This window comes from Cydia strobilella, chromosome 13, assembly GCF_947568885.1.
Source record: "Cydia strobilella chromosome 13, ilCydStro3.1, whole genome shotgun sequence".
Lineage (NCBI taxonomy): Eukaryota > Metazoa > Arthropoda > Insecta > Lepidoptera > Tortricidae > Cydia > Cydia strobilella.
Window position 1 is genome coordinate 1,891,582 of NC_086053.1, and position 21,419 is coordinate 1,913,000.

Below are 21,419 nucleotides of genomic sequence, written 5' to 3' on the forward strand. Positions count from 1 at the left end.
ACGTACACGGCTACACACTATATTATTTGTCTATGTTACTTTTCTAAAATTTAGTTTGTTGGTATAAAAACTAGCCAAGACAAATCCTGAACTTTAATTACATCCCAAGCGAACTAATTAAATAGAACTTGGCACCCATAGATATAGATAGATCTCAATTCTTTGTAAACAGTCGAGCTATATTCACAGAATAACTAATATTCATGAAATTTGGGGTTCTAGTTAGCCTTAAGGGTCTTAATAATGAACCAAATTTCATATGTTTACGTTAAATAGATTTTGAGTTAGGTATGTAGGGGTCAAAAGTGGCTCCAAATGGATCGTGTAAAATATAACACACGGCCGCTGCGTCGCCCGTTCTCTTGTTTCGAACTTGGCTGACACGCTACCGCGTGTCTAGATGTTATCCACGATTTCAAATTTCAACCAATGTCCATTTTGGAAATACCATTAAAATGCAAGAAAAAAGAGCAGTAATCTTTTATTAAATTTTATCTGCTACCATGCTACCGTATAGGTTTACTTTCGAGTCGTAAAACAGGGGTGAATGACTTTATTATAATTATGAACCCAAATAAGGATTAGGTATTTAAATTTGCATGAACTGAAACTGTCAGATTTTATGATAATGACATTGCGTGTTACTACTCGTTTATATTGCAGTTACTGTTATTTTTTACGATTTCATTGCTTAATTAAATCTTAACCATTTTGATGAGGTGACATTATTAATTATATTATAAGTCGAATAAGTTGAAAACTGTAATTTATATTCTACGTCTAATAATACTATGAACTATGACAGTTATTTCAATTACATGGAATATAAAGAAATGAAAAAATATTTGTAGGACTTTGTGCGTTTGTGCGGGATTTATTTTAACGTTTCGCGCCATTGATTATAGCGCCATCTGTTGAAAATCAGTCACAACAACTCTACATTCACTCTGTATGCTAGCAACACTCTATTACTGTTTTTATTTTAAAGTAATTTAGAAATAAAACAGAATCAATTGTATTACTTGAATCCTAAAAGCTTACATGAAAAAATAAATTTAGTGAATTTAGGTTTAGAAACAGGCGATAGAAGAATCAACAGTGGCGCTACGTTAAATAATGGAAACTCGAACAAAGAGCTAACCAGCCACTAGAAAATAAGAGGTTGTGCTCCTTCCCTGTCCCTTGCGTGGAGTTTGGGCGCACGGGAATGAGATGCACGAACACTTTCGGCCATCATAACCATCTTGTGCAACTGTTTCTCTTCGGCCGTGTTCTAGTGCAAACGAACGATGGACGCCATTCGCTCGCACGAGATAAATCTTTTCTTCGCTCTATCGTGAAGCGAGAGTGCGTACGCGTAACTCGGTACCGGGTGTGAAGCTATGCAATAGTGTGACCGTGTGCGAAAGTGGTTTCGGAGGAGCTTAGCGGAGCGAGGATCTCAGCCTCGGGAACGGGGAGCAGCGCTTCGCGCGAGGCGCGTGCAGCCGGGCAGGCTTGTCTTGGCGCTCGCGGTCGCGGAGCATGGCGGACACGAGCTGAGCGGCCGCGGCGTCCGGTCCGGGGTCTCGCGGGCCGCTCCGCTCAGCCGGCCCGATGAACGCGGCACGGCTGAGGTTATTTTATGGGTATATGCGTGAGCTGCCGGCGCCGCGAGAGGAAGGCCCCGGAGAAGCTAGTGGCGCTCGGCGCGGGCGGGCCCGCTAAGGGCACGGCGGCCCTGCTGCTGCCGCGGCGCGCCGACCCGCGGCCGTTGCGCCCGCTGCCCATCATGGCCAACTCCATTTCCAACATCAAGATGACCAACCCCATCAAGGGCATGGTCAGCAAGCGGCGGAAACGCTACATCAAGGACGGATTTAACCTGGACTTAGCCTGTATCCTTTTCAGTGTTTTTATGGCTAGTTGAAAGTGCTTCCGTGTTTAGGGTGCGAGAGCGACATGGATGTGTGTAGAGGTGAGTTCCCCCGGGTCCGCGACTCGCGACCGCTGCGTGGCTACGGCCTTGAGTCGCAGCACACGCGCGCTGCGCTCTCGACTAGCAACCTTGGAATTATTGTGATAACCTGGCTCGTTCATCGTTTTCTTCTGTCAAGGGCATTCAATTCATAACCTATAAATTGCATTCATATTACACTTGATTAGGTTATACTCGTTTTTAAACGCTTAAAATTTGCATTTGAAATTTATAATCATGAAACTTAGTGATTTAAAATATCTTATTGGGAGCACAAGGTTGTTAGAGTTAGAAAGTCTTATGTGTTCAATTTGATTGTACCTAATCTGGTTTGACTGCTTAAAATACAGTCACTAAAGTCCATAAAGCAGGTGTGTCAACTCAGAAGCAAATATTGCTTACACCACTCAATATTTGCCTAGTTTAAAGTAGTTGAAATCTTGCATAGCAACAAGCACTATAACCTATAAATGTGTACTCTGTGCTCTGCACACACAGCTAGCTGTGTGAACTAGTTGATAAAATATTTCTGAAGCCTACAGACATTCTGTTTGAGTTTTTGCATATTCTTATCTTGACCACATTAACGGTGATTATGAAATGGATAAAATCTGGGCCATTACTTTTCTAGATACAAGTTTATTTTCTGTTTTACTGCTATTTTTATAAGCATGAAAAATGTTTTTAGGTAGTAGAAGTGCTTGTTCTCGTTGATATACAAAGTGATAGTATATTAATACCTACTATAAAACATTATTTTTGTTACAAGTACCACAATTACAAGGTTGCAGATCTTCTATAATTTATTTTCTAAAAAAGTGAAATATTAATTATTTTTAAAATAATTTACTATGATTATATACTGATTAAAGCTGTTCATATAAATCATTGTTATTATTCATGTGAACAATTGGTTGCGAACAATGTGACCTCTTGTCTTGTGTATGATAAAGATTGTGACCAAATGTTTAGTCATGTTTTTTGAGAATGATTTATTCTGCCATACCTAGAGCACAACCGAGGTTTGAACCCACAATTTTAGAACCACACACAAATAATTATGAAAGGTTTAACGTCAATATTAGGCTTAGGTTTGATTGTTGTAAAAATTAATAAAATTGTAAAGATAAAGACAAGATAAAATATATTTATTTGTGACGATCACAATACAAGTACGAACATGTACAGACAACAACAGCAAGAAAAGAAGAAATCATCAAGTGTGCATCACAAAATGGACCCAACTCAGCATAATGCTAGCTATAAAGCCAGCGCTGGTCTTCCGTAGGGCCCATTCGGTGATGCCACGACAGATAACACACAAAGATACATATTAAAACATTACAAAAATACACACAAGGAATAATTACAAACATATTAACCAAACCAAAAAATACATTATGAGTATAGAGAATATTTTTGTTTCTGTCTATTCAGACAGAGCAGTGGTAAATAACACTGCATTCATTTATTTATTGAAACTTTATTGCGCAATAAAAATAAAAACACATGTCGGACTTAATGTCTTAAGGCATTCTCTACCAGTGAACCATAGGGCGAAACAGAGATTCTCGAAATCATTGAATTGTACCAGTATTTATATTTCTCAAATTATAGGTTTTCCCTAATGTAATAATTGTAATAACTTATTACTCTATCACAGCTATTTTAACTTAAAGAAAAATACAATTGTCCTTGTGGCATTAGTTACACCAGTAGTCTGAGAGGTATGGGCACTGTGAATGTCATCTCACTTTGTGTGGTAGGGCACAGGACAGCGGATGTCATTCCAGATCTAGAGCAGAGCCTGAATGGGGAAGTACCTCCACCTTACAGAACACCGCAGCCATTAACACTAGACCCTACTCATAGTGTTGTGTTCCTGCCGGTGAGTAAGGTTGCCAGAGCTCGAGGGAGAGGAGTGTTAGGGTCGGCAACGCGCATGTAACTCCTCTGGAGTTGCAGGCGTACATAGTACATTATGAGCACAAACAAAAATAAAAACAAGTATACAAGAAAAAAGAAAAACGTATAAGAAACAAAATTATATAATTATGAATTCGACCATGTCAAAAACCGGCTTGCAGCTGCTAGCGCCAGCGGCTACTGGCGAAACTAAAACTGCCTGCAACTACAAGCAGGGTATAACCTCAACTAAATGGTATTTTCGCAACATAAGACGTAATCCTAACATGAACTTAAAATTATAAATTAAAAGAAGTAGGATTGTGGCTTTCCATATGCTCCAGCGTCCTTATCCTCCTAAGGCCCAAGGTCCTACCTACTTTCTTCAGTTCAATGAAATTTAAACCATATTAATTTGAAACAATGTCAAGTAATGCATAAGAATTTAATAAAAACAAGATCCAATCTATGTAATTGACAACTAAGAACTTAGTCAGACCACTCGTCCCGCGCCCTTCCAGACGCAAAGGTGCCCATCACGCTCGCCACATCGGAACAGAGTTGCATTTCTTTTGTTTCGGTTAATTTTCAAACAAATAAAAGTCAACTATTCCCTGCACATGCTGGGCCTTAGGAGGGTATGCTTCAAGTGCAATGAAGATGGTTCCAACTGAAATTCCAACAGAAATTCAGATAGATATCTTTATTGTAGATGAAGCATACGGACCTTCTCTGATGGAAAGCCACAATTATTCTACAATTAATATTGCGGTTTCTTGGTACTAAGCTCATTCACTTTTAATAAAGTCAAAGATAGATATAACTCCGTAATAGACGGATACAGTCTAAGAAAAAAACGTGCCTCGAAAATCAAGAAAATTTGATTCTCGTTCAGAGGGCGCTACTAGCTTTGGCCTACTGTCGTATAGATGGCGTTGACGGTTTCGTTTGTTATTTAACAATTTTAACGCATTTCAGTGAAAGAACATGGGTCAAAATCATAAAAATAATTAATGCAAATAAAAAAATTCATTTATCCATATTTAAATACCGTTTATCGTATTTTTATAAATCTTCATTTTTAGTTGTCAAAGTGTGTCGACAGATGGCAGTGAATTTACTGGGGTTACAAAATTTACTATGACAGTACCGCTCTAGTATAAGTTACTCTATGATAAAGTTGTCAGTATTTAAAAAAGCCATTTAGGATCACGTTGTTTTTTTGAAATTATGTAACACATCTAACAACAACTTTAACAAACAATTCTGTTTTGTTTTTGTTTCTGTCTATTCAGACAGAGCAGTGGTAAATAACACTGCATTCATTTATTTATTGAAACTTTATTGCGCAATAAAAATAAAAACACATGTCGGACTTAATGTCTTAAGGCATTCTCTACCAGTGAACCATAGGGCGAAACAGAGATTCTCGAAATCATTGAATTGTACCAGTATTTATATTTCTCAAATTATAGGTTTTCCCTAATGTAATAATTGTAATAACTTATTCCTCTATCACAGCTATTTTAACTTAAAGAAAAATACAATTGTCCTTGTGGCATTAGTTACACCAGTAGTCTGAGAGGTATGGGCACTGTGAATGTCATCTCACTTTGTGTGGTAGGGCACAGGACAGCGGATGTCATTCCAGATCTAGAGCAGAGCCTGAATGGGGAAGTACCTCCACCTTACAGAACACCGCAGCCATTAACACTAGACCCTACTCATAGTGTTGTGTTCCTGCCGGTGAGTAAGGTTGCCAGAGTAGGCTACGGAGACTGCTTAACATCAGGCGGGCCGTATGCTTGTTTGCCACCGACGTAGTATTTAAAAAAACGAAAGTAAACGCAAGCAAAAACAAGGAAGAAGGTTGGAGGAGGCCTTTGCCAAAGGGCAAGCAAACAAAGAATAGAAAAGATGGGAGATAGTAAATAAAATAGAGTTAATGTGAAACTGTTCTTTGTGTTGTAAATAAAGGCTATTTTATTTATTGTTACCGTTTGGATTTTAAAGACATTTTCACACATACCATGACACTTACAGGCAAAAGGTACCACATAATCAGATAGTCCCGGCAGTAGCAATATTTGCTTGAAAACTGCTTGTTTTTACAATTGTAAGACATTGAAAGAAAGTAAATACATTTATTTACGTCTCACCAGTTAAATTTATATACAAAAAAAATACAAAAATACAAAATTTTTATTTTGTTACCAGGCATAGATGAAATATAGGATAAAACAATTGGTTTCACTTACAAATATGACAATTTGGTTAGCAGTAGCCCTCACACTAGGTCAAGCCTGTGTCGTGAGGACTAGGAAATTCAGTAGATTTATCAATAAGATGATGCAAGGCGATGATATAAAAAAGGGTATAAAAGTAAGGGAGGATATAATGGACCCCACTTCACCCCATTGCTGTTCTTCTTTCAAAATATGAAGTATATATATATTACATGTTATAAATGATGATCCCAGGTTTAAATCCCGTAATTGAATATTTATTTTAATTATCTTTATCAGACTTCCACTTGGTTACACTTGTAAGTTTTACTTACGTAAGTAGGGACAAAGCTATTTGTTAGAATGAGATAACGATATTGATATCTCATTCTGTAGTATAGCTGTGTCCCTACTTACGTAAGTAAAACTTACAAGTGTAATCCTGGCCTTAGATCTGTGACTTAGATATGACTGAGGCAATGAAACCCTCAAAGATCTGAACACTCTTGAGATATCCAAGTAGTATGAAATAGCCCAAAATTATGAATAGTGCTGATCTTTAATGTCAAATTTGGCAAATTTTTTATTTTTGGTACAAGCTTTTATCACTGACTGTACTTGTCTTTCCACAGGCAACTAATACTCATCGAGACAATTCTAAAAAACCCAAACACAATTAGGTTTCGTTGTTTTATCACAGAGTTCCTATGGCCACCTCCTGTCTCCATCATCAGATCAGTTTGATGGTACCATAATATTGCATTGTCACCCGACTTACACAAACAGACTTATGCAAATTTTCAGCTTCATTGGAAGTCGGGAAGTGGTTCAAATTTAACTTGCAAGATTTGACCTGTACATATGTACAATATAAGTGAGATACATTGCAACTTAATAAAAAACCGGCCAAGTGCGAGTCGGATTCACGCACGAAGGGTTCCGTATCATTACGCAAAAAACAGCAAAAAAATCACGTTTTTTGTATGGGAGCCCAACTTTTAATATTTATTTTATTCTGTTTTTAGTATTTGTTGTTACAGCGGCAACAGAAATACATCATCTGTAAAAATTTCAACTGTCTAGCTATCACGGTTCATGAGATACAGCCTGGTGACAGACAGACGGACGGACGGCGTAGTCTTAGTAATAGGGTTCTTTTTTTTACCCTTTGGTTACGGAACCCTAAAAAATTGTACAAACCAAGATGCTCATTGGGTCAATGAGCCCACATAGTTTAGTTTTATCGTGGTTTTATCAGACTGACAATGAATTGAGTGTAGTCTATATACAGTGAATGAATATTGAATTCGATTTATTTACACTATGTAAGTGGTCACAGTGACAATCATTTTAAAAAACAGGCCAAGTGCGAGTCGGACTCGCGCACGAAGGGTTCCGTACCATTACGAAAAAAAACAGCAAAAAAAATCACGTTTGTTGTATGGGAGCCCCATTTAAATATTTATATTATTCTGTTTTTAGTATTTGTTGTTATAGCGGCAACAGAAATACATCATCTGTGAAAATTTCAACTGTCTAGCTATCACGGTTCATGAGATACAGCCTGGTGACAGACAGACGGACGGACGGCGTAGTCTTAGTAATAGGGTTCTTTTTTTACCCTTTGGGTACGGAACCCTAAAAAATTGTACAAACCAAGATCCTCATTGGGTCAATGAGCCCACATAGTTTAGTTTTATCGTTGTTTTATCAGACTGACAATGAATTGAGTGTAGTCTATATACAGTGAATGAATATTGAATTCGATTTATTTACACTATGTAAGTGGTCACAGTGACAATCATTTTAAAAAACAGGCCAAGTGCGAGTCGGACTCGCGCACGAAGGGTTCCGTACCATTACGAAAAAAAACAGCAAAAAAAATCACGTTTGTTGTATGGGAGCCCCATTTAAATATTTATATTATTCTGTTTTTAGTATTTGTTGTTATAGCGGCAACAGAAATACATCATCTGTGAAAATTTCAACTGTCTAGCTATCACGGTTCATGAGATACAGCCTGGTGACAGACAGACAGACGGACAGCGGAGTCTTAGTAATAGGGTCCCATTTTTACCCTTTGGGTACGGAACCCTAAAAACCACTAGGAATCTCATATTATTGTCAATGTGATAAGATACAAAGTAAAGTGGCATGAAAAGCTTAGCATCTCAATCTAAACAAAACCGGCCAAGTGCGAGTCGGACTCGCGCATGAAGGGTTCCGTACCTTACGCAAAAAACGGCAAAAAAATCACGTTTGTTGTATGGGAGCCCCACTTAAATATTTATTTTATTCTGTTTTTAGTATTTGTTGTTATAGCGGCAACAGAAATACATCATCTGTGAAAATTTCAACTGTCTAGCTATCACGGTTCATGAGATACAGCCTGGTGACAGACAGACAGACGGACAGCGGAGTCTTAGTAATAGGGTCCCGTTTTTACCCTTTGGGTACGGAACCCTAAAAACTGTCTAATAATTAAGTCGGGTCAGCTGCCTTCCTTTGGTTAGGAGTCCTAAATTAAATGGCCGTTAACTGTTTAAATTGCTATTCATTTGTAAATACTGCAACATTACAAAGATAAACTGGCCAGATATTTTTTAGTGCTTTGTTATACCTAATCAGAGCTGGTTTAGGTCATTCACCCGACACACATACAAGCGTTATCAGTGTGATTGCAAACTATTCTTTTGCATTATTTTCTTATTAGGCATAAACCTTTCCTTGTTCTGACTTATACAAGTCAGTAATTTATTTTGTTTACTAAGTGTTATTTGTGCCATTCTCAACCTAAAGGGCACTTATTGTCGGCTGTCAATAAGGTGCTATTTCCATATAGCTTCAATTTGAAATTAACCTTATCGACTAGCGATAATGTGGTACCTTTTGGTTGTTGTTCAGCCTATGCTATTGGCACATGCTTATTTAAAATAAAATTCAAAAATGTATTCTGTAAGTAGGCCTCAAGGCACCCTCAGCGATCAAGGGCTTTTCCCCTTATGAGCCCTTATGCCATCAGCACAACATTTAGATGACCATATAATGAGAGATCATATAATGTAGTTCATTTTAAATGGGTCACTCACGGGTCACTACTGGCATTCATATAGGAAAAAAATTACGGTACCATTCGATTCCTTACATTTTATTTAAAAAAATATTGTAAAGCAACAATATACATAAACGCAACATATCACCGACAAAATCGCAATTTCCTTGATCTCCATACATCGGAACGGCTTCTAAGCAAAGTGACACAGTGACGTCACGATGTGTTGCCATTTGTGTTAGAGCGTTTGCTCAGTGGCGATGCCAGACTTTGACCATCATTTGTGATTTTTGTATTGCTTTAAGACAGTGGGTCCCATACATACATTTGATCCTCAAAACAAATCTGATCGACTGACACCATTAAAAAAAATCTCAACTACCCTATTAGGGCGCGTTCACATTGTGTCCAATCCTGAATTAAGCCCATGCTACACGGCCGGCAACCGAGCTCCCAAAGGTCCAAGCCAAAAAGAGTCTAAAGGCATCACGTTATTGTTCGGTAGTTGCTTTTAGTAAAGTGATAGCATGGATTTTACAAATAATAGCCAATTGCCTGTATTCAGGTCGGCTAAAATCTCCCGTCTCTCCTACCATCCTGACTGCAAACCCTACACTCTAGTCCTATCTACTGGGTGCTCCGGTGTCTCGGGCAAGCTGCGGGTGCCTACGGAGGGGTGGCAGGGGTTGTTGCGTAATAAGCCGGTTTGCGCGCGTTTTGATTTCGCGTTTGAGGCTTAACCGGTGTGAGGTGGAGGTGACGCTGACATACTCCACCGACTCGCTGCCGCTTAGGTTGAATCAGCAGAGCCATGCGAGCTTACAGTGCTTATTGTATCAACATCGACTCCCCCTTTTAGTCTCCTCTTCCTAGTCCTTGCTGCAGGATCTGCTGGCTGGAGTTACCCCAAGTATCAGTCAGTATCAGCTGGACTTTACAAATAATAGCCAAGATGGATTACTGGGTTGACTAAAGAATGGTTAAACGCGTTTCAAGGATGCGTTATGCGGTCAGCGGTCAGGTCAAACCCGCATTATGTATGAACAACATTGACAGCAACCTTTGAAGTTGAAGTTTGACCTGACCGCTGCCTGCAGAACGCATCCAGTGTGGCAAATCATTCAAGGCTAATTGTGACGTCCCACGAGAAAAGGTACCTTATGAGGGTTTTTAGTTTCGGACATATTCAATGTTTTATAAAAAGGTGAAAAAATGCTCAATTTTTTTTGGTGTGATACTTAACGTTTGTTTACCTGTTTAATGGGTTATAAATTGTACGAACTCCTGATAAGAAGTGGCAATTGAATTAGATAAAAGACTGTTTAAAGAATGTTTTTTTTTTAAAGTTAATCAAGTTTGTTATAGCTTTATTGTGCAAGTTTTTTTTCAACGATAGATTGTCGCCATGTTTAACGGTAACTGGTCCGTTATGACGTTAGATTGGTGTAGGTAGATATAAAAAGCGAGTAAGAAGATTTGTGGTTATTTCGGCAATTCTTTTCTAATAAACAAAAAGCACAAAAAAATCTATAATGTATACGAGTTTAGGCCGATCTTCACAAGCATTAGGCTACGTTTCCAACAGTGATGTGCGAGCATGCGTAGCGATGATTGCCGACTAGAACTGCGCCGAGCGAGGATAGGTAAGAAATAAAGTGATTCTATTGGTTCTTAGCAAAGACATCCCTCGCTACGCATCCTCACACATCTCTGGTGGAAACGCAGCCTTATTAAGCTTACTCTGAAAATAGATCGATTTGTGTAAAAATGTCATATAATCATGAAATAAAACGATGAAAACGGATTATATCGCGCTGTATTATAAATTCAGCATACGCGATATAATCCGTTTTCATAGCTTTATTTCATGAGTAACTATCGCGGTAACCGAAGACAATATTATGTCCTAAGATATTTATTTTTCCAAAAAAAAAATCAAAAATGCCTAATCACTTGTGTATTCGTATATCCAGCTATGTTGTTAGGGTAATCATTAATTTAGTATTTGGGGCATTTTCTATGAAAACGGACCTAATTGTCGATGGCGCTTACGCTGCACAGCGTCGTGCGGCATTGTATTTATATTGGAGCATCTTTTATAATGGCGTAAGCGCCATCGACAATAAGGTCCCTTTTTATAGAAAATACCACATTTAGTCATCTAAATCCGACCCGTCCCAAGGCCGAATCTTAATTATAATCTTAACGACAGCCGGCCCATTAAACATGCATTATTTATTTATAAAAATAATTATGTAGTAATTATCTGTGTTGATATGCTGACCGCTTGCTTGTCTGTATGTAAGCCAATGACGTTTCGTTCGTCTATTAGGGTTCCGTAACCAAAGGGTAAAAACGGGACCCTATTACTAAGACTCCGCTGTCTGTCTGTCTGTCCGTCTGTCACCAGGCTGTATCTCATAAACCGTGATAGCTGCCAGTTGAAATTTTCACAGATGATGTATTTCTGTTGCCGCTATAACGACAAATACTAAAAACAGGATAAAATAAATATGTAAGTGGGGCCCATACAACAAACGTGATTTTATTGCCGTTTTTTGCATAATGGTACGGAACCCTTAGTGCGCGAGTCCGACTCGCGCGGAAAAATCACGACAGTAGGACTAAAACGTACAACGTACCTTAAACATTTGTGACAATTTTTGCAAAAAAGCTAAATATACGAAAATTACTTCTAAAAATGCGCAATTTTATTTTAGATCGAACTTATGTTTTTTAGGGTTCCGTACCCAAAGGGTAAAAACGGGACCCTATTACTTTACCTTAAGACTCCGCTGTCCGTCTGTCACCAGGCTGTATCTCATGAACTCAAATACTAAAAAGTACGGAACCCTCGGTGCGCGAGTCCGACTCGCACTTGGCCGGTTTTTTTTCTTAACTTTAAAAAAAATTACTATTCAAAAACGTGATAGTGATAGAGTCAGGCTAAGCTAACTCTGCACAGTGTTTGATAATGACCAACCGTCTTCAATACAGTTAGAAGGAGACGGGTAGTCGCACGATATAAAGTCGCGTCGCACTCGTGCTAGGACTTGTCAGTGAGGAAGAGTCTGCTCTGTTCGAAATTGCATTTCTATTAACTGCAGTATACAAAAATAATATCCGAGGAACGGGTCATTGCCTCATAATAATGCAATTGTTAAACATAAAACAAGTTTTATTTTAAGACCACACGTTTTCGTCAACAAAAGCTATTCAGTATTTATTGCCTTAGCTTACCGCGCATTCGTCTCATTCATTTTTACATACATACACTACCGCTCATAACTATTTAGGCACTCGTAATTTTTTTCATACAAAATCGACTTTCAGAATTATATACCGCTAAAGGGGCCCACTGACTATCAGTCCGCCGGACGATATCGGCCTGTCAGTTTTCGGAACTGTCAATTTTTTGTTCTAAAGGGGTCCACTGACTATCAGTCCGCCGCACGATATCGGCCTGTCAGTTGTTCGGAACTGTCAAATATTTGTTCTAACTGACAGGCCGATATCGTCCGGCGGACTGATAGTCCGTGGACCCCTTAACTGACAGGCCGATATCGTCCGGCGGACTGATAGTCAGTGGGCCCCTTAAGTCGCAGTCGGGTAACAGTTTTTTGTGCAGTTTACTTTTTTAATTTAACAGACATATCGACCTTCAAAATGATGTGCAGAATATTCGTGTACATTGCCTATTTACCAAATGGCCAGCGTAAAGAAATCCATAAATCGTTTTCCAGTACAAAATATTTTTATTTTGTATGAACTAGTCCATAAGGGTCTTTTAAATCGTTGCATAAAGTAAACTTGAAATTTTAAAGGATGTCTTTGGCAACAATTTGAGGCTCAATATATTTACCTATTAAATAAAAATTCAATCCAACATGTTAGAGAGTCATTTGCCTGCGATCGTACAGTATGATTTTGAAAATAATTTTTGTATACAATTGTATGGTGAAAATTGCGGGTGCCTAAATACTTTTGAGCTGTAGTGTACGTGTACATAATTAATGTCATTACCGCGATTAAATTTCATTAGTTTACCTTGTTTCCGACGTTTTTGCTAGGTTGCGCTAGCTGTGGTCACGGAAGACACGGCGGTGAGACGGTTTTAAATTTTAATCGCGTTAGACTCGGTGATGACATTAATTATGTGTACAAAACGCGAGAGTTTAATGTGTTATATATACATACATATAATCACGCCTATATCCCCGAGGGGTAGGCAGAAACCACGGATTTCCACTTGCTACGATCCTGACATACCTATTTCGCTTCCTTCACTTTCATAACATTCTTCATACACGCTCGCCGGTTTAGGGTGCTCTTGACCTGGCCTTGCGCCAGGATTTCGCAAATTCCAAATAATCCACGTCTACAGTGCTAAGTACTTAAACCGAAATTTCACGTCCGTCCAACTATAAAGTACCTACATAACAATCTCACATATTTGTGCCAAAAATGTATGTATGTATGTATAAACTCTTTATTGTACAAAATACAGAACACAAATATGGCACAGAATAGGCAGTACAAATGCGAACGTAAAATAAACGTTTTCTTAAAAATAGGCTGTGACAGACAGACAGACGCACGAGTGATCCTATAAGGGTTCCGTTTTTTCCTTTTGAGGTACGAAGCGTGCAAAGATGGAATAAAAGTTATATGTAGGTTGTATTTCTTAAAAATGGTTAAATTTAGACAGGTACCGCTACAATTGTTCTTAAAATAGCACAAGTTATACACCTTCGTCGTTACGTGACGTAGGTATAATAAGGACGTGAACGGGGCCAGATCACATTATCCAGTCGCTTATGCTTGTGGAAACTTCACGGTTAACTTAGGCCGTGAAGCTTTTCCATCGGTGTGGGTACTCTGGCGCAAGATAAGCCAGGGCCGCTGGAAGGAGTCACGGTAGAATCTCAGGCATCCCATGGCTCCTTCAACACGGTAAGACGGGTGACGCCGGAGTGGCTTTTAGTGGGTATACCTCCTCTCCTCCTCTCTTTAGGAGAGGATGGCTGCAGGAGGGAGTCCCACATATCCCCTAATGGCTCCCCAGGCCGGGGGAATGCGTAACGCATTTTACCACTCCGTCAAAAAAAAAAGGCCGTGAAGTTTTATCAGGATTGCATTTAATATAAATTATAACTTCATGTTCATTATTAAAATTCAGTAGTGGTTGATGTAATTTAGCTAAAATGTTTTACTCCTATGATTGCCTCCACTATGTTATTAAGACGGAGCTCCGGTATTGAGTTCGTTTCCATACTTAATGTTAACAACAGACCGAAAATTATGTGTACAAATTGATAGAAATACATTGCATTGTTGAACTCCTTACGGATACCAAAATAAAATTAAATGTCGTCGGATACTCAAGTCGAATATATATTATATATATAAATATATTTATATTTTCCCCGGTTCATGGATGTTTTACATTTAAAAACTTATTTTATCATTTTAATTTTCATAAATTATACCAAAGAGCAAAATTAGTAAGTTCATAAAACAAACAAATCATCAAGCGCTCATAGCGTTTCATTCACCTTACACATCCACGCTCATACTCGTACTGATGTGCGGTTGGAAAATGGAAAGTTTCCACATAGAAAAATTTCAAAATCATCTCTATGTCGGGAATCGAATTTTGCCATTTTAATAATTAAAGTTCACATTGTTTTCTGTGAAATCTGTGAAATTTTCCTAGATTTTTCCAATTTTTTGAAAAGTTTCCGCAACTTTCACATCTGGTACACGCTCATCGCCAGAAGCGGCAGCGTCAGCGTCAGCGGGCCGCTAATGTGGCTCGACGCCGCGACTTAACTTTTTATTCCGAGAATCTTTTTTATTGTTAAGCAAAATGTTGCTATGCCAACAACTTTTTGCCGTTGCCGAGGTTAGATAATTTGGCGGTCTGTCTTTCGTTCTACCAATTTAGGTTTTATTCTGACAGTTGTAATTGGGCTCTAGAGCGATGACACGTCTCATGTCGGTTATGATACTTTTGATGTTTAGAGTTTCTAACCTTGTATTTGAACCTCGTTGCATGCAGAGATGGGCATTAATCGATTAATCTTTTAGTTAACTAATCAATCGATTAAAAATATCAATCGTCATTTTTTAATCGCGATTAATTTAGTTGCGATTAAATTAGTTGTGAGAATGTTCGACTAACAACTAAATTAGTTTTAGTTTCAATCGACTAAATTTCACGATTAAATCTATATTCAAACTACGTAGTCGCCCGTTTTTGCATTTTTTATCTTGCAATATGTAACTACAAGTACGTATGTATGTAACATACGGAGGTACTCGTATGTTGTAACTATGTTAGTTTGGGTAGAATTTTGCGACTTATTTGAAGCAGATGTCTTCATCCGATTGACCTAAAATTATGTATACACGTTTAATTTGAAATGCTTGAATGACAATGCAAATAATGCCATAATATTATTATAACGATATATTGGTAATAACGACAAATAGCGAAAAACTGCATTGTTTACAAATCGCAAACAATAAAGTAGGTTGGTGCATTATTAATACTTAGAATTATACGATACTGAGTAAATCTTAGACATAGAAACTATCAATATTTTGCTGTCTCTGTCAATAGTAAAACTCTTTTTAGTGTCACGCGGTGACAAAACAATGGGATAATCCTACTTACCTGGAACTGGAAGTTGTTTGTTGCATTTTGGTGCAAGTGCCGACGCATCTTCTAAAAATAACACGTTCTATTGAATGACACATCTGCATGTTGTTTATTATCTACGCGGTCTATTTTGTTTTCAACGTGTGGTCATTAAACTTACTTACTTTAGTAGCAAAATAATAGTGAGAACAGATCTCACTCCTTAGAAACGGTCAAAATATCGTAAGTAATACATGACTAATATTGTCTTTGGTTACCGCGATAGTTACTCATGAAATAAAACTATGAAAACGGATTATATCGCGTATATTGAATTTATAATACATCCCGACGTTTCGAACCCTTTACAGCGTTCGTGGTCAACGGGTGACTGAGGAAAAATTACAAAGTGCAAAAATACCCACATACTAAAATAATGAACAATCATAGACTATAAACTTTAAGGCTGGTTTTGCATGTACAACCAGCCTTAAAGTTTATAGTCTATGATTGTTCATTATTTTAGTATGTGGGTACCACGAACGCTGTAAAGGGTTCGAAACGTCGGGATGTATTATAAATTCAATATACGCGATATAATCCGTTTTCATAGTTTTATTTCATAATACATGACTATTTTATTTTTAAACATCCGTTAAGATGTCCTAATCAGTCTGTCAACATAGTCATACCGAGGTATTCTATTCAATTTGCTTCTAACATTAGTCGCGAGAAAATAGTCTAACTAATTAGTCGATTACAAAATTTAGTTGAACGAAATCAATCGGCAACTAATTTAGTTGCAACTAAATTAGTTGCACTCTATGCAACTAAGATTGATCAATCGTCGTTTTCAATCGTTAGTCGCAATTAATTCTTGTAATCTTAATCGTTAATCGTTAGTCGATTACATTTTGCCCATCTCTGGTTGCATGTAAATTGGGGTTAATTGTTTGTTTGAGAATGCAATGATACAAAAGATATGCTACTTTATTTATTATTTTGGTCTATGATAGGTTCTAATTAAATGCACGTTGGGCCCTCACGAGGCTAAAATCAGGATCTTAAAAGTATGTGTTTTTCTATAAATTAATCATGTGTCAATAATTTATACTGTTTTGTGTTTGCTGACATTTAACGTTTCTTATTGTCTGTAATATTAATATTAGTAAATAATTATATTAGTTTTTAGCGTAACATATTACCCGTGGTTTCGGACAAATGAATAGTTTTACATGAAGCTCACAAGATTTGAGAGGTATCAAAGAAATAAATAAATTAACAAACAAACAAAGATTTCAGCTAAGGAAAAGCTTGTAATTAAACTGTTTCAGGATTTCGAGGGATTAACTCGACAGATAAAATATGTGTTTAAGTTTGACATCATCTCCTCTGTTTCGTTTCATTTAATGTTGGATGTCTGTTAATTTGACCTGATCTTATTTGATTGTTTTTGTTTTGTTTTAATGTTTTATTTTATAGAATATGTTTAATTCTGATTGTACCTATGTATTATATCTATCGCATAAGCGCTTTTGCATCCTTAGCTGTAAGTTTATGCATGTGACTGAAATAAAGAAAAGCACTAATAACAAGACTTGTAAGGTGCTTCTTTTTGCAAAATAAAGTAAAGTAATCAATTCCGTTCCCTTTGATTTGAGTGATTTACTTGTTTGTCCAGACAAATTGGTTTTTAGCGTAACTTTCTGAAGCTAGACTTTTGATTGATTGCTTTTTTAGTGGCCTTAATTTGTTTCCTAGTGGAAACTAGGTACAGCCAGCAGAAGTTGCTAAGCGGGCGAGGTGTTCAAAATGATCTTGACGCGACTTTATGTATTAAGAGAATAAGAGCGAGTCAAGGTAATTTTGAACACCACGCCCGCTTAGCAACTTCTGCTGCTGAGTGTACGGGAAGTGATTTAGATGTCGTCGCTTGCAAGCTTAGACGCATAATCGTGGGCTAGGTGCAGGTACTATCGAGGTCATATTATGGTACTCCCACTCCCACATTGGCTGTTATAAAATGGGGCGGGTCGTAAATATGTAAAATGCAACCTCCGATTTCGCGCAAAAAATCTTGTTCCCTTTCGATCACCAGTATACAAATATGTCATGCTATGGCGTTGCCGTGTGATACGGTGTCTGTACTCTATGGTCGTGACAGATACTATAAATGGATCCACGTGCATGATATAAATTGACACCGAGTCGCTAATGTATTCTGGTGTATAATGCTATAAATTCGTTTGCCATAATTATCTTTCTTGCTAGTCCTGTGCGGACTATTTTTAAATTAAAGTAGAACAGCTGATGACCATTAAATTCCGGCAAATGCTTATTTTTTAGGATTGTTTGGATTATTAATGCACTAACTGTGGCCGCTTCTTCGCCCGCATGGAAATCTTGCTGTGCTTTTTGGCCCACTTCCAGAAAGTGGATTAAAAAAAGTAGTTTAAAAAACACTAGAAAAACACGCTTGAAGTTCATTACAAGACTTTTCTAACAAATCCAAACATGGCTGTGATACGATGTTCCATCATGAAGTTACAGTTCATATCTTCCGTCTCCATCATCAGATCAGTTCGACAGTACCATATTATTGTATCGTCATCAGAACTACATACAGCTGCCAATTTTCATGTCGCTACGCTCCTTGGAAGATGGTTAAATAGTATTTTAGTATTTGTTGTTATAGCAGCAACAAAAACACACCATCTGTGAAAATTTCAACTATCTAGCTATCACGGTTTATGAGATACAGCCTGGTGACAGACGGACAGCGGAGTCTGAGTAATAGGGTCCCGTTTTTACCCTTTGGGTACGGAACCCTAAAAAAGGAGCACGACTAATACGAACGTTTCCGAGAAAATATGATGGAAAACAATTACTACATCTGTGTGTACAGTCGTCATCAGATATATCGGAGCGGCCGAGGTGTTCACAATATCTGAACATGCACTCTAACGCCTTGACAATAGAGGCGTGTTCAGATATTTGTGAGCGCCTTGGCCGCTCCGATATATTTGATGGCGACTGTACTTCATGCATGCATCCAAGGATTAAACGTAAGACCCGTACCCGTTCGTATAATTAAACTAAACGTAAGAGCCGTACAAAGACCTTCTTGATCTTAACGACATCAGGCGATTATCCCTCTTTAACATGCGACGTGTTAGCAACTCTACCCTTTGTTTAATTGGAGTGGCTGGGCACGGGCGACACCGTGTGGCGAAAGTTATACACATAATATAATTAAGATAGTTCTTAATTGACTTTAAACAGCAGAGAGTTCTCAATTTGTCGGGTTTTATTTTTTATCCCGGAAATTACCCCCCTGATGAGGTGCAATGGGGGTTGCAAAGGACGAGAGTACTAATAGGGAGACTGGAGGGAACTGGTTTTATATACAGTTCAAAAATTAGGAGGTTCTCAATTAATCACCTAATCAGTTTTTTTAGTTTTTTTATGTACTTATGTTCTCCAACTTCTCAGACGACTGGAGCAATTTGGAATTAATTTTTGATTTTAAACTTCACAGTTGTTCTCATTTTCATGACAACACCATGATGGATTGATGGCATGGATAGAAATCTTCAAATTCGGGTTATAGTAGGGTATACGTTGATGTTGGGTATTTAACTGGCGTGGGGTGCAAGCGGGGTGAAATTTCGCTTCTTCGGACATCGTGTTTGAACTGTAAAAACTCCTAATATATCATTATTCCAGTGATAGAGATAGACCTACAAATCTCGCGTTCGCGTTAGCCCCCTGACCTGATGCACCATCCATACTAATATTATAAATGCGAAAGTCTGTCTGTCTGTCTGTGTGTTACCTCTTCACGCTTAAACCGCTGAACCGATTTAGTTGAAATTTGGTATACAGATAGTTTGAGTCCCGGGGAAGGACATAGGATACTTTTTAACCCAGAACTCACCCCTCAAGGGGGTGAAAAGGGGGTGCAAATTTGTATGGGGAATCAATACCCGCTGAACCGATTTAGATGAAACTTGGTATGGGGATACTTTGAGCTGTGGGAAAGGGTATAGAATAACTTTTATCCCCGAAATCATCCCTTAAGGGTGTAAATAAAAAATGGGGTGGAAATGTATAGTGTGGACCAATTTGGGGGTGAAAAAAGGATGGATTAAAAAGCAGATTTGTTTAAGAATTAAGGTACCCAAATTACTAATTCCACGCAGACTAAGTCGCGGGCAAAAGCTAGTATCCAATATAGGCACAATGTTTTCTTTCAGACCCCTAACTTTTGCACTTCGAAAACTGAATGGTAATCATGTACCCTGCACACCTAACACGAAACGTTTCAGCTACGTGTTTCGACATAACTAATGAGACGATTTATACTCGGCGCACGGATTCCGTACGCCCTAAATTCTATAACTAGCCGTGCAACGTGTTGCTATCAACAATGTAATTATGCGTTCCTGAATTTGTGCGGCACATTCTAATTCTAAATTTTGAGTATAATAATGGTTTTCTGACGGGGTTTTCAGGGGTCACATTACCAAAATCGTATGAGTACTTCGTGTAGGAGAGGCCCCTTAGGAAAGCTGACCGTAACCGAATGGTGCCTTTGAAATGTGGTGTTGGAGGACGATGCTGAACATACACTGGACAGCGCGCCGCACTAATCCATCGATCCTTGACCTTGATGAACTGAACATCACAACCAGGCTGTCTACTATCTGCTTACGCAAAGTGCTTGTGTATTTTGGCCACATTGCCAAAAAAGACAGTGATAACCTGGAAAAGCTGGTAATCACTGGAAAAATCTAAGGCGATAGGCCAAGACGCAGGAGCCCAATGCGGTGGGTGGACAGACCAAATCCGCTCAGCCCTTGATGTAACGCTCCACGGTGCCCTACAACCGGCGACAGACAGAAAGAGGTGGCGGCAAATTGTCCAAGAGAAGCTGCTCCCTAGAAGTGACGACGACCATCAGTGATGAGGAAACTGATGCAAGGAGGAGGAGGAGAGGTAAGATGTTAGGACACCTGATACGAAACGACAACTTTTTCCTAAACATTCTGGAAGGCAAAATTGAAAAGACGAGAGGCAGTGGAAAGCCTAGAATCACATATCTGAGCCAATTGAAAGAAAATGCATCGTACGAGCAAATCAAAAGACTGGCTCAGGAAAGAAATAATTGGCAATTACTCCACCGACAAGAGCAAAGCTCTTAAGTTATGATGATGATGTCTTCGTCGTGTGACGTGTCTGCACACGCCCTTTTGTAATGTATAGAAACATATGTGAAATGTCACATCGCTTGCGCATCTTAAATTGCTCATCTAAAAATGTAAAGGTATTCTTAATATCGGGACTAAAATTTTGGGTGAGACCAACACAAATATTAGGTTTTGACAGAGAAATTGCTTCAGCATTATATTATGATCAACAATGTATGTATTCTACGTATAAATAGATAAGACGCCAATGTGTGGGGCGAATTCATAGATTACGGTGCTTACAAATATATGAACACGCCTCTATTGTCAAGGTGCGTGCGTGTTTAGGTATTTTTGAGCACCGTTACCACTGTCATATATCGGATGGCGACTGTATACAAACACTTTGAAATAAATCTCACGCGCGAAAGGTCAATTTACAGTGCCA

General features: G+C 38.3%; 1 protein-coding gene across 4 annotated transcripts in view; it reads left to right on the top strand.

The window, feature by feature from the left end:
• The first annotated feature begins 1,081 nt into the window (after positions 1-1,081).
• Positions 1,082-21,419, top strand: part of LOC134746471 (phosphatidylinositol 3,4,5-trisphosphate 3-phosphatase and dual-specificity protein phosphatase PTEN) — a 71,101-nt gene continuing 50,763 nt past the window's right edge. For 3 of the 4 annotated variants that reach the window (XR_010128236.1, XM_063680869.1, XM_063680870.1), the window contains exon 1: positions 1,082-1,877. Coding sequence is in view for 3 of the 4 variants with exons in the window: in XM_063680869.1 (XP_063536939.1) it covers positions 1,625-1,877 (253 nt within the window). In the remaining variant the exon portion in view is untranslated. The remainder of the gene's footprint in view (positions 1,878-21,419) is intronic. The other variant, XM_063680871.1, reaches the window with a different exon arrangement.